Raw genomic sequence first — 16,563 nt, forward strand, 5'->3', positions numbered from 1 at the left:
AAGCGAGATGAGCGCCGTAGCCCCAGAGCCGTCCGCGACTGGACCTAATGGTCAGAGGTCCCTTTACCTTTATCTTTACTATGATTTTCAGCAAAATTAACCTCTGAGCATAGCAGTCCAACTAAAAACTTGAACACCTAGTTTGAAATTCATATAACTAATGGTCTAGATGTTTGATATTCCATGTGAATATTGAGGGTACGGTTTGGAATCTGCCACCCACCCGCAATATTAATTTTATCTGTACTTTCATTTTATCTCCTAGAAATAACCTAAGTGGTTACAAGTAATTTTATCCAGAATTGAGCAGTTGATGTGGCATGCCAACCCCTTCTTTCCCTTGTTTGGATTTTGCAGTCTAATCATTAACAACGCTAAGGTAAACAGTAAGTTACATGGAGTGTGAAAACCAAACGGGACAGTACCATTTCATCATTGTCGGGTTTCCTTATCCCCGTGAGCTACGAGTCCCTTTGTTCCTCTTCTTCTTGCTCATCTACCTGCTCACCTTCATAGGAAACCTCATGATCCTCTTGGCAGTGGCATTTGAGCCCCGGCTTCACAAACCCATGTATTGGTTCCTTTGCCACTTGTCCTTCTTGGATATGACTGTCTCCTCAGTGGTGGTACCCAAGGTGGTCGCTGGGTTTCTTGAAGGTGGTGGGGTCATCTCCTTTGGTGGTTGTGTGACTCAACTCTTCTTCTTCCACTTCCTGGGCTGCACTGAATGTTTCCTCTATACTGTCATGGCCTATGACCGCTTCCTGGCCATCTGCAAGCCGCTCCGTTATGGCACTATTATGAACCATAAAGCTTGCCTCTGCCTCTCCTTTGGGACCTGGTTTGGGGGCTCCTTGCACTCTATGATACAGACCACTCTCACCTTCCACTTGCCCTATGGCCACGGGGACCAAGTGGGCTATATCTTCTGTGACATCCCAGCTGTGCTTAAGCTGGCCTGTGCTGACACGGCACTCAACGAGATGGTGACCTTTGTAGACATTGGCTTCTTGGCCATGACCTGCTTCTTCCTCATCCTCACATCCTACGTGTACATCATCTCTGCAATCCTGAGGATCCGTAGTGCTGAGGGACGCCGCCGAGCATTCTCCACTTGCGCTGCTCACATCACAGTTGTCATAACTTACTATGTTCCCCTGGTGTTCATCTATCTGAGGCCAGGGTCTGAAGACCCATTGGATGGAGTGGTGGCTGTGTTCTACACCACTGTAACCCCACTTCTGAATCCCGTCATTTATACATTGAGGAACAAGGAGATGAAGTGTGCATTAAGAAAGCTGTGGAGCAGGAAGATGTCCTCACCAATTGAATGATTACCTGGGCAGCTAATAGGATTTCACTGGCCATTAGCTGTGTTCACTCAGACAATATGGGGAATGCTATCTTATACTATGTTGGTGCATAATAGAAATGTGTTCATTTTCCAATGGTGTCTGTGGTGAACAAGAATCTTGGGTGATCTAAAGAATGTTTCTAGCTAATCAGTTTTCTTAAAGGTGGGCACACGGCAAAGGGAATGTGGGATGAATCAACTTCCCCATACATATGGGGCCGGGGTTTGTTGTGGGGGTGCTGTTGGTTTTTCTGTATCTTTATTCTAGATCTTGTGATTTATATGGAAATTGTTCTATTTGGCTGGGTAATTTTTAAATGTTTATGACTACTTTGTTATGTTGTAGGTATGCGTTTTTTTTAAAAAAAATGTAAGTTGCATTGAGCATGGTTTTAACTGTGCAAAGGGGGCATACATGTAAAGTCATGTGTGTGTATATATGTAATTTTGTTTGTATGCCACCTTTCCATAGTTGAAACCATGCTCAAGGTAGCTTACAACTAGGAAAAACCCCACACAGTTCTGACATAACAAAACCAGTCACAAAATACACAAAAATACACAACCAAATTAAACAATTTCCACATAATAAGATCTAAAGTAAAGATTTTTTTTGGTATAACAGTAACAGCAAACAAAGCCCATAAACAATACCCCAGCCCAAGAGTCCATTTAGCAGCCTCAGGTTCTGTAGCTGAAGTCAGTCAGGGCCCTGTGCTCCCAGGCCAAGTGGAAATGGGCTGCATGGCAGGGAGGCGGCCTTCCAAGATTCACGCTTCTGATGGGAATAAGCACCACCCATGGCAGAACTCAACAAACATTTCTCACCAAGTTCTCACCTGCTCAAGCTGTACAACTGCAGCAACACAAAGGCTACCAATGCTCTTAACTTTGGGGTGGGAGGAAGATATAAAATCCTCAAGCAGGCTGAACCAATTTGCTTTGGCTTCTTCATCACCCCTTCCCCCAACCTGGCTGCAACTCCTTTGGGCGACTGGCCAGAGTCAGCGGAGCAACGTACGCAAATTTTAGTCTTATACAGTAAGCTTTGTGTACACACACACACACACTTCTTTATCCGTCCAGAGAAGCAAGATGGCACTATAAGAGTCTGATGACACATTCCTGCTAGGCAAAAAAACTCAATGTGCAAAGCAGGACAAATGAAGGGGTGTGTGGAGGTGGTGGTAGAGGAGTACAGGACTTAAAGGTAAAGGTAAAGGTACCCCTGCCCGTACGGGCCAGTCTTGACAGACTCTGGGGTTGTGCGCCCATCTCACTTAAGAGGCCAGGGGCCAGCGCTGTCCGCAGACACTTCTGGGTCACGTGGCCAGCGTGACAAACCTGCATCTGGCGAGCCAGCGCAGCACATGGAAACACCGTTTACCTTCCCGCCAGTGCTTTTGAACTGCTAGGTTGGCAGGCGCTGGGACCGAGCAACGGGAGCGCACCCCGCCGCGGGGATTCGAACCACCGACCTTTCGATCGGCAAGCCCTAGGCGCTGAGGCTTTTACCCACAGCGCCACCCGCGTACAGGACTTACTCCCTGGTAAATGTTATAGTAGGGGTGGGAACCTCGGGACCCAGGACCAAATGCAATCCTCTGCCCCCTTAAATCAAGTAAATAAAATAAAATTTCAAGTAAATAAAATTTCTACTAAAAGTAGAAATAATCAGAATATTTGAAACTGAGGTGCTCACTGGGGTCACTTGGGTGACGTTATAGCGCATTCTAGCAATGCAACTGGCAACCTGACTGAGTGATAGGTGTGGCTTCTGTGAACTGACCAATCGTGTTGCAGGTAGTTCAGTTCTGGAACAGGACAGGTGGGTGTCCTCCCTCCCTCCTCTGCCCATGTGTCTAGGCCACACCCCCTTTCTCAAGCCACACCCCTGATCAGCCCTACTCCATACTCTCCTCTTGCCTGGTTGGAATGTGACAGGGAGCTCTGATAATGCTCCTTGCTTGCCTGAATGGAGAATACAATGAGAGCCCTGCTGGTTCAGGCAGAGTTTCATCTAGCCCAGCATCCTGTTCTCACAGTGGCCACCCATGGGAAGTTTTCAAGGAGGGACTGAGTGCAACATCATTTTCCCCTCCTGTACTTTCCAGCAGCTGGAATTAAGACTCATACAGTGGAGATGAAACATAGCCATCAGGGTTTGTGACCACTGATAACCTTATCCTCCATGAATCTCTCTAATCTAAACTCATCAAAGTTGGAGTTTATCGTTGTGTCTCATGGGATTGAGTTTCATGGCACTAATGATGATATTGGTGATGTTGATGATTACAATTTATATTTCAGCCTTTATCAGAAGATCCCAGGGCAGTGTACATTAAAAACACATTACAGAGCATCAATGATTAAAGCATAATAAAAAATCATAACGTCAGACAGCCTAATAGGATATAGTGAGGCACACAAGCATGTGCAGAAATTAACTTATTGTACAAAGGTAAACGCGGGTGGCGCTGTGGGACGCGGGTAACACTGTGGGTTAAACCACAGAGCCTGGGACTTGCTGATCAGAAGGTCAATGGTTCGAATCCCCACGATGGAGTGATCTCCCATTGCTCGGTCCCAGCTCCTGCCAACCTAGCAGTTTGAAAGCACGTCAAAGTGCAAGTAGATAAATAGGTACCGCTCTGGCGGGAAGGTAAACGGCGTTTCCGTGCACTGCTCTGGTTCACCAGAAGCAGCTTAGTCATGCTGGCCACATGACCCGGAAGCTGTATGCCGGCTCCCTCGGCCAATAAACCGAGATGAGCGCCGCAAGCCCAGAGTCAGCTACAACTGGACCTAATGGTCAGGGGTCCCTTTACCTTTACCTTTACAAAGGTAAAACTCACATCCATGGCTGTGTCTACCTTTGCCATACTGGAGTATGGCCCCTGTAAACCCAGAGGGAATGTAGCTTTTGCTATGTAAAAGTTCTCCCTCCCCTGTGTTTGCTAGGAAAAGGAAGCTTCTGTCTCTCAACAGGGGGAATTAGTGAAGTGATCCTGCTAGAATACCCAGAGGAAACTGTTATATTTGTCCTAGCTGGTTACACCCGTGCCGATTTCAGCGGCACAATGTTGCTGTGTCAGTTGCGTTGGGCGAAAGGAAGAGAGCGTCGAGATTGCCCCTGTAATGGTTGGACCATCTCTGATACTCCCTGGGCATCAGCCAAGGCCCTCTCAGGCCCCCATGGAGTGTATCCCTCCTCTAGAAGGCTGTGGTTTGGACTGTGCAAGTATATAGGCTGGTGGACACTCAAGAACTGTGCCACACTGAAAACAATGTCTATATTCATCATCACACTGCAGGTTTACAGGAGGTGAGAGTATCTGAATGCAAAAGTTATGCTTCTATTAAGATATGCACATATCCTTCTGGGAAGCTCTCTAGCTGGTGGCTAATTCCTTAAATAGCATTGGGGAGCAGGTTCTGCTAGAACATCTCTTTCTGAATTTCAGTCGCTGGAAGCTACAGGAGAGAAGAGTGCTGCTGCACTCAGGTCTCATAGGCCTCCAGTTGACTGTAAGAACAGAATGCTGGACCAGATAGGCCTTTGGATGTTTTTATGTTTTAAAATGATTTTAAAAAATTAAAACGGATCCAGACTAGCAGCAAGCTAGTTCAGTAGAAAGCAATGCTTGTTCCCATTGTATGCTTGTCCGGAAAATGTGCTGTGAGCTTGCAGACAGAGATCTGTAAAAAGCAGCTGTGACAAAAGGAAGAAAGTGTCCCCCTCCAAAACTTCAGAGAATTTAATTCTTCTAAAATTGACTTTTATTTTACAACGTTATAAACACTGATGAAATCTAGGGAAATTCCTGGAAATTCAGGAAGTTTACTTTTAAACCTCAACACTTTAATATCCATCAAGAAAACATGACATCTTCTTTTAAATTTTGAGTTTGAGGTTTCGTTATTTTTGTAAAAATAGCCAAATGTCAAATTCTAGTCCTGCATCCTGATATGATGGTGGCCAAGTTAGTAGATGCCTAAGAGAAGCTTAGGAAGCAAGGACTTCCATGCAGCAGCACTTTTCCCTACTTGTGATTTCAAGCAAGTGGAATTCAGAAGCATCCTTCCTCCAACAGTGAAGGTGGAACCTAGTCATCAGGGTTAGCAATAAATACCCATGGCAGTTAAAAGAGAAAAAGGAGGAGAGGGAGGGAGGGAGAGGGAGAAGGAATGGATAAAGAAACAGAGACAGAGACAGAGAAAATGAAACGAGCCTGACAATTAATATTTTCTTTCATCATTTGAATGCTTAAATTACTTTTCTTCCTGTTAGGAGCTGCGGGGCTCATACTGCCAACCTTTGTGTATACAGTGGTACCTCGGGTTACATACGCTTCAGGTTACATACGCTTCAGGTTACACACTCCACTAAGCCAGAAATAGTGCTTCAGGTTTAGAACTTTGCTTCAGGATAAGAACAGAAATCGGGCTCCGGCGGCGCAGCAGCAGCAGGAGGCCCCATTACCTAAAGTAGTGCTTCAGATTATGAACAGTTTCAGGTTAAGTACGGACCTCCGGAACGAATTAAGTACTTAACCCGAGGTAAAAAGGTAAAGGTAAAGGTACCCCTGCCCGTACGGGCCAGTCTTGACAGACTCTGGGGTTGTGCGCCCATCTCACTCAAGAGGCCAGGGGCCAGCGCTGTCCGCAGACACTTCCGGGTCACGTGGCCAGCGTGACAAGCTGCATCTGGCGAGCCAGCGCAGCACACGGAAACGCCGTTTACCTTCCCGCTAGTAAGCGGTCCCTATTTATCTACTTGCACCCGGGGGTGCTTTCGAACTGCTAGGTTGGCAGGCGCTGGGACTGAGCAGCGGGAGCGCACCCCGCCGCGGGGATTCGAACCGCCGACCTTTCGATCGGCAAGCCCTAGGCGCTGAGGCTTTTACCCACAGCGCCACCCGCGTCCCATTAACCCGAGGTACCACTGTATATATAACTTCCCCTTGTGGTGAGCCACTGAACTGCATGCTGCAACTTGCATGTTCGCACATCCTTTGGTTATCCTTTGATCTTGTCTTGCCCTTCGGTTCAGATTACTCGCTTTGTTCCTTGCCTCCTGTGCTATCAGATGGACCCTGCCAACCAAACTGTGACAGTCTTTGTCCTGGGGGTGCTGCCAAACACAGCCGAACTCCCCCTTCTCTTCTTCTTCATCTTCTTGGCCATCTACACATTGACTGTCCTGGGGAACCTCCTCATCCTGATCACCATCTTGTTCGAACCCCAGCTCCATAGTCTCCCCATGTACTTCTTCCTCTGCCACCTCTCATTCCTAGACACCTGTCTCTCCTCTGTCACAGTGCCCAAAGTCTTGGCAGGCTTCCTAAGGTCCAGCTACAGAACCATCTCCTTTGGAGGCTGCATTGTCCAGCTCTATACCTTCCACTTCTTGGCAAGCACCGAGTGCTTCCTTTACACTGTCATGGCTTATGACCGCTACCTTGCCATCTGCCGCCCGCTGAACTACAGTACACTCATGAACAGGAGGGTCTGCTCTGGTCTCACAGCTGCGACCTGGCTCACTGGTTCCTTTCACGCTGCTATCCATACCAGCCTGACGTTCCGTCTGCCCTACTGTGGTCCCAACCAAGTGGACTACTTCTTTTGTGACATACCACCAGTGCTCAAACTAGCCTGTGCCGACACAGCTGTGAACCATGCCGTCATACTGGCCAACATTGGTGCCGTGGCTGCCGGCTGCTTTGTGCTCATATGTATCTCCTATGCCTACATCACATCTGCCATTTTGAAAATCCGAACAACGGAGGGAAGGCAGCGGGCCTTCTCCACTTGTAGTGCTCACCTTACAGTGGTGCTGCTCTACTATGGACCTCCAGTTTTTATATACTTGCGTCCATCTTCAAGTGCCTCCACCTATGGGACTCTGGCTGTTTTCTACACCATCATCACTCCTATGCTGAACCCGTTCATATACACATTGCGGAACAAGGAAGTGAAAAGGGCATTGAGGAAATCATTCAAGAGACATGTCACTTCTCAGGAACGATAGTTTGGGCAGTCAGATTCCGCAGGGTGGATAAGCTCTGCACAAATTTAGGAGCAGATTTATTGGACTGGGATAGAAGAGGGGTTGGGGGACCATTTTCAACATGAGGGCCACAGTCCCATCTGTGAAAACCTCTTAGGGACACATTCCAGTGGTGGCATGACCAGAAGCAAAAACACGTAGAGCAACAGAACCTGAGTGGTCCAACTTTCATACAATATAGTAGTGAGTGATTTGAATGTTCTTACTCTTACTCTTAGCTGTGGTATGCCTTCTCTTTATAGGTGTTGCTAGGATCTGAAGCAAAAGCCATATCCGAAACATCACAGTGAGATTCCTGAGATGTGTGTGTGTCTACAATTGCCTAATTTGAAGTCAGTTCGAATCCCCACAACGGGGTGAGCCCCTGTTGCTCGGTCCCTGCTCCTGCCAACCTAGCAGTTCGAAAGCGTATCAAAGTGCAAGTAGATAAATAGGTACCGCTCTGGTGGGAAGGTAAACGGCATTTCCGTGCGCTGCTCTGGTTCGCCAGAAGCGGCTTAGTCATGCTGGCCACATGACCCGGAAACTGTACGCCGGCTCCCTCGGCCAATAAAGTGAGATGAGCGCCGCAACCCCAGAGTTGGTCATGACTGGACCTAATGGTCAGGGGTCCCCTTTACATCTTTACCTAAGTGCTCAAGGTTAAGGCTACAATGACACAGCAGTTTATTCCTATTCCCCTCACCAAACTACAGTTGTTGCAATAGTTTTTACAACACCCTGTCTTCCTAGGGAATCCTGGGAACTGTAGCTTTTGTGAGAGGAAAAGGGGTTAGCACCCTTAGCAAACTACAGCTCCCAGAATTTTTGGGGGGGAAGGCATGACTGGTGTATCATGGTGCTTTAAATGCATGGTGTGAATGTGTCAGGGACTGGGCAGAGGGGGAATGGCAGAGACCACCTCCTCAGCCTGACCCTTCCAGGGAGGAGGAAGAGGAAGACAGTTTAGATTTGCAACCCGGAGGTCACAGCTCAGAGGCAGATGAGGGAAAAAGTTGGGAGATAATGGGAGAGGAGGAGGAGGATGCGAGGCGACAGCTGACGGACACGGTGTCATTGGAAAGCCTTCCAGACTCCCCTCTCCTAGAACCCGGTGAGCCTTAAAAGTAGGAGCGCAAAGAGCTCAAAGACAGAGGGCACGTAGCAGCAGCTGTGGAAGTGACGAATGAAGAAGTGGGAGATACGGGGGGTGGAGATTCACTCGGGACAACACCATTATCCAAGAGGCTGGGTTCTCTAGCCTCTCTCTGTAATTATTGAATTTTTAAAATGGTAAGAACCTTCCCCTGTCTTTATACTTTCTGAGGATGTTTCACCCCTCCCATTGCAAGAATCTGCTGATGTTTCAGAAAGGAGGGGGCGGATTTAGCTCATTACTTATTCCGCTCCAGCCTGACTTCAAAGGGGGAGTCTGAGTGTTATCTGTGTATAGATAAGGTCGTTGCTCATGCAGCAGTAACACTCAGTCCAGTCCAGCGTCTCCATTTAGTCTGTAGTTAGTTTGTATAGTAGCTGTAGAGGATAAAAGAAGTTATTCTACAGAAGCTGTCGTTCGTGTGGTTCATGCTCTGCTGTGCTCCGCTGACTACTGGAAGTGAGTTTGGTGCTCACAGCTCTGAGTTGTGAGTCCACAGCACTTAGACCTGCTTCCTGCGTGGAAGGTCTCTGGAAGTTCTTTCCAGCTCGCCTGGCCCAGTCGGGGCTGAAGAGGTTGAGCCCAGTCAGTGGCACTGGCTCAAAGGCGAAGCTGACACTTTCCTGGGGCAAACAGCCAGGAGCTGCTGACAGTATCCTACAGAATGCGGCTTCATAGCTTAGTGGTAGAGCATCTGCGTTGCATGCAGAAGTTCCTAGGTTGAATCCCAGGCATCTCCATATCAGACTGGGAGACAGTCATTTCAGGGGGTATTGCACATATTAATATTGTGCATGCATGAAGCAATTGGATATATAAAAGCTCATTCCTTTGGGATTAAAAATTGTCCAGACCCATCATTATGATTCAAAGCTTTACTAACCAGAACGTCTTCAAAATAGGTACAAAAACAATTAATGATACATCCAAATAATTTCATAAAGCATATTCTTATGCAAGCATAGGTTTCTCTTCTTAACTATGTAACATAATTATGATCAGGGCAATAAACCAATGTTAAACCTTTAGTAATATACATACAAGCAATTTCTATTTCAGTGTGAATTAAACAATTATACTTAACAGAGTGTGTGTCACTTGTTTGGATATGCGTCCTAGCTTGTTTAGCCCTGCATGGCACCTAATTTATAACACTTCCCTGCTTTCCACTGTTCCGATTTGAGATATATGGATATATACATAGTCTGAGTTTGATTCCTTCATCCAGTGGCAGCCAGCTCAATCTGCACTATACATTTCAAGCAGTATGATACCACTTTAAACTGCCTTGCCTTCCTCCAATGAATCCTGGGAACTCTAGTTCCTCAAGGAACTGAGAGTTGGTAGGAAACCCCCTTTCCTCTCCCAGTTACAATTCTCAGCAGTCGATGAGAAGAGGGACTGAGTGTTAAAGCACTCTGGGAATGGTAGCTCTGTGAGGGCAATAGGGGTCTTCTAACAATGCTCAGCACCTTCAATAAAGCAGAATTCCCATGATTCTTTGGGCGAAGCCATGGCTGTTTAAAGTGCTTTGATATCACTTTAAATGTACAGTGCAAGTGAGGCCTACATGCCCGACTTCTGATTGAAGCCAGCAGGGCCACTGTAGCGTAAGGAATGACAACCATGCCCTCTGGGTAATCTCAATGATTGAGGTAGGAAGATAAGAAGAAGAAGAGTTTGGATTTGATATCCCGCTTTATCACTACCCGAAGGAGTCTCAAAGCGGCTAACAATCTCCTTTCCCTTCCTCCCCCACAACAAACACTCTGTGAGGTGAGTGGGGCTGGGAGACTTCAAAGAAGTGTGACTGGCCCAAGGTCACCCAGCAGCTGCATGTGGAGGAGCAGAGACGTGAACCCAGTTCACCAGATTACGAGTCTACCACTCTTAACCACTACACCACACTGGCTCAGGGAGTTCTTAAGCTATCCCGGACCCAACTTGCACAGGGCTTTATAAATTAAGAGCCTCACACAAGAAGCACTATGGAATTTTGAGATTTCAAAACTGGTCTTCGGAAACCCAACAGCATGTTCCATTGTTCTTGGTCTGGTGCGCGCGCGCGGGGGGGGGGGGGGCGGGGGAGCAGGGCAAGCAGTTTTGCCAAGTACAGTTCTGGATATAACCAAACTGCATCCTCTCATTTCAAGGTTGTATCATTTCAAACTGAGAGGAGGGGGAACAGATGCTGAATGCTCCTCAGCCCAGAGATGGGTTTAAGGAAACATGACCAGTTTTTCGAACTGGGCACAGAGCCTTGCGAGCGCCACAACTATGATGTAGAATGGAAGGGAAGAAGTGGGGGGCACACTGAATTTTGGCATCACACAGAGTGCTGCTGAAATTTGAGGTGCCAAGGTCTCCCACTGCCCAGCCCCACGAAGAGCTCAATGCACATGGATTGAGGCAGGGAGAAAGTTGCTGGCTAGACTTTCTCCTTGCCCATTAGTTTCCTATGGTTAAAAAATTATTATGATGAGTCAGTGAAACCTTCAGCATCAACCGCTCCCACTGAAATGGGAGTTTTCCTCCCTGTCTCACTGTACTTGGGGTTATCCAGTGAAGGAGGGAACATTCCTGATATCCCCTGGGCATCAGCCAAAGGCCTCTCAGGCCCCTATGGAGCATATCCTTCCTCCTGTGGTTTGGACTGTGCAAGTATATAGACTGGTGGACACTCAGGAACTGTGCCACATTGAAAACAATGCCTACATTCAACATAGCACTGCAGCTTTACAGGAGGTGAGTGTACCTGAATGCAAAAGCTATGCTTCTATTAAGATATGTGTGTATTCTCCTTCTGGGAAGCTCTCTAGATGATGGTTCAAGTACCTAAACAACACTGGAGGTCAGGTTCTCCTAACAATATCTCTTCCTGAATTCCAGTGGCTGGGAGCTGCAGGAGAGAAGAGTGCTGCTGCACTCAGGTCCTGCTTGTGGCCTCCCCATAGCATACTCTCCAAGTTTTAGGTTGTGAGACTATCATTTAAATGCAAACCTGTAGGCATTTCCACACGTAGAGGGAATGTGTGAAGAGCAGAGGCTGAGACAAAGACAGAGAAAATGCAATGAGCCTGACAATTTTCTTTTCTTTTCTTCCTTTGAATGACTAATTTACTTTTCTTCTTGTTAGAAGCTGCAGGGCTCAGACTGCCAACCTTAGTGTATATGTGCTGCTGTCCCATGTAGTGAGCCACTGAATTGCATGTTGCAACTGCTGCCTAGATAATTTAATATCCTCAAACCTTAGACTGAGCATACCCACCCAGGCTGGGTCAAGAAGGAGAAGGCAGTCTGTTTCAGTTAAGAATTGTTCAAGGTCTGGGCATGTTGTTGCATCCTTCGGGTATCCTGTGATCCTGTCTTGTCCTTCGGTTCTGATTGCTTGCTTTGTTCCTTGCCTCCTGTGCTATCAGATGGACACTGCCAACCAAACTGTGACGGTCTTTGTCCTGGGGGTGCTGCCAAACACAGCCGAACTCCCCCTTCTCTTCTTCCTCATCTTCTTGGCCATCTACACGTTGACTGTCCTGGGGAACCTCCTCATCCTGATCACCATCTTGTTTGAACCCCAGCTCCATAGTCTCCCCATGTACTTCTTCCTCTGTCACCTCTCTGTCATAGAAACCTGTCTCTCCTCTGTCACAGTGCCCAAAGTCTTGGCGGGCTTCCTAAGGTCCAGCTACAGAACCATCTCCTTTGGAGGCTGCATCGTCCAGCTCTATTCCTACCACTTTTTGGCGAGCGCCGAGTGCTTCCTTTTCACTGTCATGGCTTATGACCGCTACCTTGCCATCTGCCGCCCGCTGAACTACAGTACACTCATGAACAGGAGGGTCTGCTCTGGTCTCACAGCTGGGACCTGGCTCACTGGTTCCTTTCACGCTGCTATCCATACCAGCCTGACGTTCCGTCTGCCCTACTGTGGTCCCAACCAAGTGGACTACTTCTTTTGTGACATACCACCAGTGCTCAAACTAGCCTGTGCCGACACAGCTGTGAATTATGTCGTCACACTGGCCAACATTGGCGCTGTGGCTGCCGGCTGCTTTGTGCTCATATGTATCTCCTACGCCTACATAGCATCCGCCATTTTGAAAATCCGAACAACAGAGGGGAGGCGGCGGGCCTTCTCCACTTGCAGTGCTCACCTTACAGTGGTGCTGCTCCAGTATGCGCCTCCAGTCTTTATATATTTGCGTCCATCTTCAAGTGCCTCCACCTATGGGGCATTGGCTGTGTTCCAAACCATGATCACTCCCATGTTGAACCCATTCATATACACACTGAGGAATAAGGAAGTGGAAAGGGCATTGAGGAAATTGTTCAACAGGCATGCCGCTTCTCAGGAACGATAGTGTGGGAGATCAGATTCCACAGGGCATGCCAGGATGTACCCTGAGAGGAAAGGAGTGGAGAAGGGAGTGCGCCCTGATACTCCTTCCCAGACACTCAGCCTATGGTGCCCTCCAAAATCTGGCGCCCTGGTGCCCCGCGCAACTAACGTCTATGGGTAAGAAGCCCCTGACTCCATTGTCAGATGCCCCTGATTGGCAGTTGCAGAGAATCAAAGGTGGCGAGAGTGGTATTGTGATCAGTTTCTGCTTGCAGGCTTCCCATAGTCATTTGGTTGGCTTGCTGAGAGAAGATGTTGCTAGACTACTCGATTGGCTTGATCCACCAGGGTTTTTCCAATGCTCTTATCCTGGAATATTTCTATTTCCTGTTTCCTCACTAGTTTTATCCCTTAAGCATGCCAACACATGGGAACACATGATGCTGCCGTACACTGAGTCAGACCACTGGTTCACCTCGCTCAGTATCTTCTCTGGCAGAGACTTTCCAGAGTTTGAGGGAGGGACCTCTCCCAGCCCTTCCCACAGGGGATTGAACCTGTGACCTCCTGAATACAAGGCAGAGGCCCTACCACTGAGCTACTGAGCCAGCAGCATTTCCAAGAGAAGCAAAGGCATTTGTTTTTCATTCCCCAGCATGCCTCCCTAGTCCATTTGCTTCGGAAATGTTACATGATACCCTTTCCCCTGTCCTCAGCATCTGCTTAGCGTTTGCTCATTTCATTGGAGAGCGAAAGCCACAGGGGGAAGGAATTCCGTGCGGTTGCCGTGCTAATGAAGTCAATCGAGTGACCTCTCTGATTGGTGTAATTGGAAGATTAATTCCACTGCTTGCTTGCAGAGAGTGCACGAAGCATAGGAACCACGCAGCTGCCTCTCGAATATACCTATTGTTACCTGTTAACACTGTAATTGGCCAGGAGGGAACGGCAGGAGTTCAAACTGTTTGATTTGACTTTGGCTCGCCTCCATTTCGGCTGTGCCATAAATTGCACGGGGCATTGAATTCTCTCCTTAAGCATTCAAACACTGGTGCCGCTCCCAAGGCCTTGCCTAACTAGACACCGGGGAGGGCTCTAATTACAGGCACTGTTTAATTAGACAGGGGGGATTGCATGACCCCAAAGCCATTAGCACCAAATGAGACAATTAAGGATTCAGCAAAGTTCAGAGCTGGGAAATCCCTGTGGGTGCCTCTAATGAGCTCCGTGGAGGATCAGAAGCTAACATGGAAACACTTTCCCTTAGCAACTGCAGAAATACAAGTTGAAATTGGATGGTTGTCAAACAAATCTTCTTTATCAATGTTCCTAATGTCAGACACTTGAATACTTAGTAAACATTAGCTTTGAGCCATAACTGGATCACAGAAAATAAATATTGTAGTCTCTCTCTCTCTCTCTGAGTTGCTCCAATACAAATGATGCTGTTTCCAAAATAGTATGTACTGAACTTTTGGAACGGAAAGCTCAGAAGTCCTTCAATCCACTGAGCTGAAGAAATGCTGATACTATCCTCCAGGTTGAAGCCGTGTGGTGTTAATATGTCTAGCATGTTAATCCAGATGTTCTCCCTCTTTGTTGGCATCTCTATAGCAATTATTGATAAGTCCGACAGGCTACAGTTCTCAGAATTAAAGTGTTTAGCAACAAGTTGCTCCATTATTGTTATTTTCATCACAATTGCTGATCTGCTGTTTCTAAAACTTGTGTGTAGGTCAACTGCAGTTTTGCCTACATGCTGTATATATCGTTTTTGTGCCAGGGTCATGCACGAACATCGGACGTCGGCCTGCCTGCTGGTGTGCATGCCTGATTTCAGCATGCCCTGTGGCATGCTGATATCACCTACGCACATCAGCGGGTGCGCTGATGTCATGTGCATGCGCCGGCGGGCATGCTGATGTTGGGTGTGCATGCGCCCATGCTGTGTGCAGCCCCAGCAGAAAAAATTGTGGGTGCCCGGCCCCTTCATGGAGAATGTTGTGGAGGCTGGAGCCCCAAGAGCTCCAGGCACCCTACACCTATGCTCACCCATTTGCTGTCAGGCACTTCCTTTTTTTTTATCTTGGAGACCCATACTTAGGGGGCTATTACCTCACCAGGAAGCTAGCCTGGCTATTCCAGGAATTGTCTCCATGCTGGATCCAGGAATAAAAAGGGGGCTCAGGCATGCAGCCTACCACCCCCAGACCTCATAATAATATCAATGCCTTCTGGCAGTTCCCTCATTGCGAGAAGTGAGGTTACAGGGAACCAGGCAGAGGGCCTTCTCGGTAGTGGCACCCACCCTGTGGAACGCCCTCCCTTCAGATGTCAAAGAGATAAACAGCTACCTGACATTCAGAAGACATCTTAAGGCAGCCCTGTTCAGGGAAGTTTTTAATGTGTGACATTTTAATGTATTTTTGGTGTCTGTGGAAGCCGCCCAGAGTGGCTGGGGAAACCCAGCCAGATGGGTGGGGTACAAATAATAAATTATTATTATTATTATTATTATTATTATTATTATTATTATTATTATTGTAGGACCTGCAGGCAATGTCCTGTTTTACGTAATACAGTCATACCTCGTGTTGCATCCGTTTCATGTTGCGTCTTTTCGCGTTACATCCCGTGGCAACCTGGAAATACCAGAAATACTGGGTTTCGCCACTCACACATGCTCAGAAGCACCAAATCGCTCTGCGCGCCTGCGCAGACACAGCACTTTGAGTTGCGGGCATTTCACGTTATGGACGGGCCTCCAGAACGGATCCCATCCATAACACGAGGTACCACTGTATGGTACCAACATTTCTGTGATGAAAATTTATGTAATAAATTATCATAACCTCCAACATTTCTCCAATGGAAATAGGGACGTCCTATTCCATACCCTCCAACATTTATCTGAAGAAAATAGGGACATCCTACCATACCCTCCGAGGGACGCGGGTGGCGCTGTGGGTTAAACCACAGAGCCTAGGGCTTGCTGATCAGAAGGTCGGCGGTTCGAATCCCCGCAACACGGGGTGAGCTTCCATTGCTCGGTCCCTGCACCTGCCAACCTAGCAGTTTGAAAGCCCAAAGTGCAAGTAGATAAATAGGTACCGCTCCAGCGGGAAGGTAAATGGTGTTTCCGTGCGCTGCTCTGGTTCACCAGAAGTGGCTTAGTCATGCTGGCCACATGACCCAGAAGCTGTACACCGGCTTTCTTGGCCAATAAAGCGAGATGAGTGCTGCAACCCCAGTGTCAGCCATGACTGGACCTAATGATCAGGGGTCCCTTTACCTTTACCTTTACCATACCCTCCAACATTTCTTCATATGTACACACACACACACAGCTTAAATGGAGGAGTTAATAAAAGAATAAATTTGCATTCATTTTGTATTTAAGAAGTTTTAGATGATTTCCCAATTTTAATTGAGTAGCTAGTAAAGTAGTTTTGGTGTTAATTCTTTGTGTTCCTTTTATTGTAAGGCACCTTGGAAAGTTCTATCAACATGAAACGCTGCATGGAAGACATTTTAATAAATAAACTAGGAAAGTAAATAAGCAAATAAATAAATAACAATGCAGCCCTATACATAACTACTCAGACGTAAAGCTTATTGTCTGAGTAGTTATGTATAGGGCTGCATTATTATTTATTCCCAGTGAG

At 47.3% G+C, this 16,563-nt stretch overlaps 3 protein-coding genes across 3 annotated transcripts; all 3 read left to right on the forward strand.

Moving 5' to 3' along the window:
• The first annotated feature begins 395 nt into the window (after positions 1–395).
• Positions 396–1,334, forward strand: LOC128399077 (olfactory receptor 10G6-like). The gene has a single exon (XM_053360338.1). It carries the CDS (start codon positions 396–398, stop codon positions 1,332–1,334), a length of 939 nt encoding a protein of 312 aa, XP_053216313.1.
• Positions 1,335–6,443: 5,109 nt separating this feature from the next.
• On the forward strand, positions 6,444–7,385 carry LOC128399835 (olfactory receptor 10S1-like). Its single transcript, XM_053361638.1, has one exon. It carries the CDS (start codon positions 6,444–6,446, stop codon positions 7,383–7,385), a length of 942 nt encoding a protein of 313 aa, XP_053217613.1.
• Positions 7,386–11,978: 4,593 nt separating this feature from the next.
• LOC128399882 (olfactory receptor 10S1-like) lies at positions 11,979–12,920 on the forward strand. Its single transcript, XM_053361715.1, has one exon. It carries the CDS (start codon positions 11,979–11,981, stop codon positions 12,918–12,920), a length of 942 nt encoding a protein of 313 aa, XP_053217690.1.
• Positions 12,921–16,563: the final 3,643 nt, after the last annotated feature.

The sequence above is a fragment of the Podarcis raffonei genome, chromosome 13, assembly GCF_027172205.1.
Source record: "Podarcis raffonei isolate rPodRaf1 chromosome 13, rPodRaf1.pri, whole genome shotgun sequence".
NCBI lineage: Eukaryota > Metazoa > Chordata > Lepidosauria > Squamata > Lacertidae > Podarcis > Podarcis raffonei.

Excerpts from the sequence above, each read along its gene's own strand:
- LOC128399077 (XM_053360338.1), top strand. The coding sequence starts at position 396 with ATGGAGTGTGAAAACCAAACGGGACAGTACCATTTCATCATTGTCGGG.
- LOC128399835 (XM_053361638.1), top strand. The coding sequence starts at position 6,444 with ATGGACCCTGCCAACCAAACTGTGACAGTCTTTGTCCTGGGGGTGCTG.
- LOC128399882 (XM_053361715.1), top strand. The coding sequence starts at position 11,979 with ATGGACACTGCCAACCAAACTGTGACGGTCTTTGTCCTGGGGGTGCTG.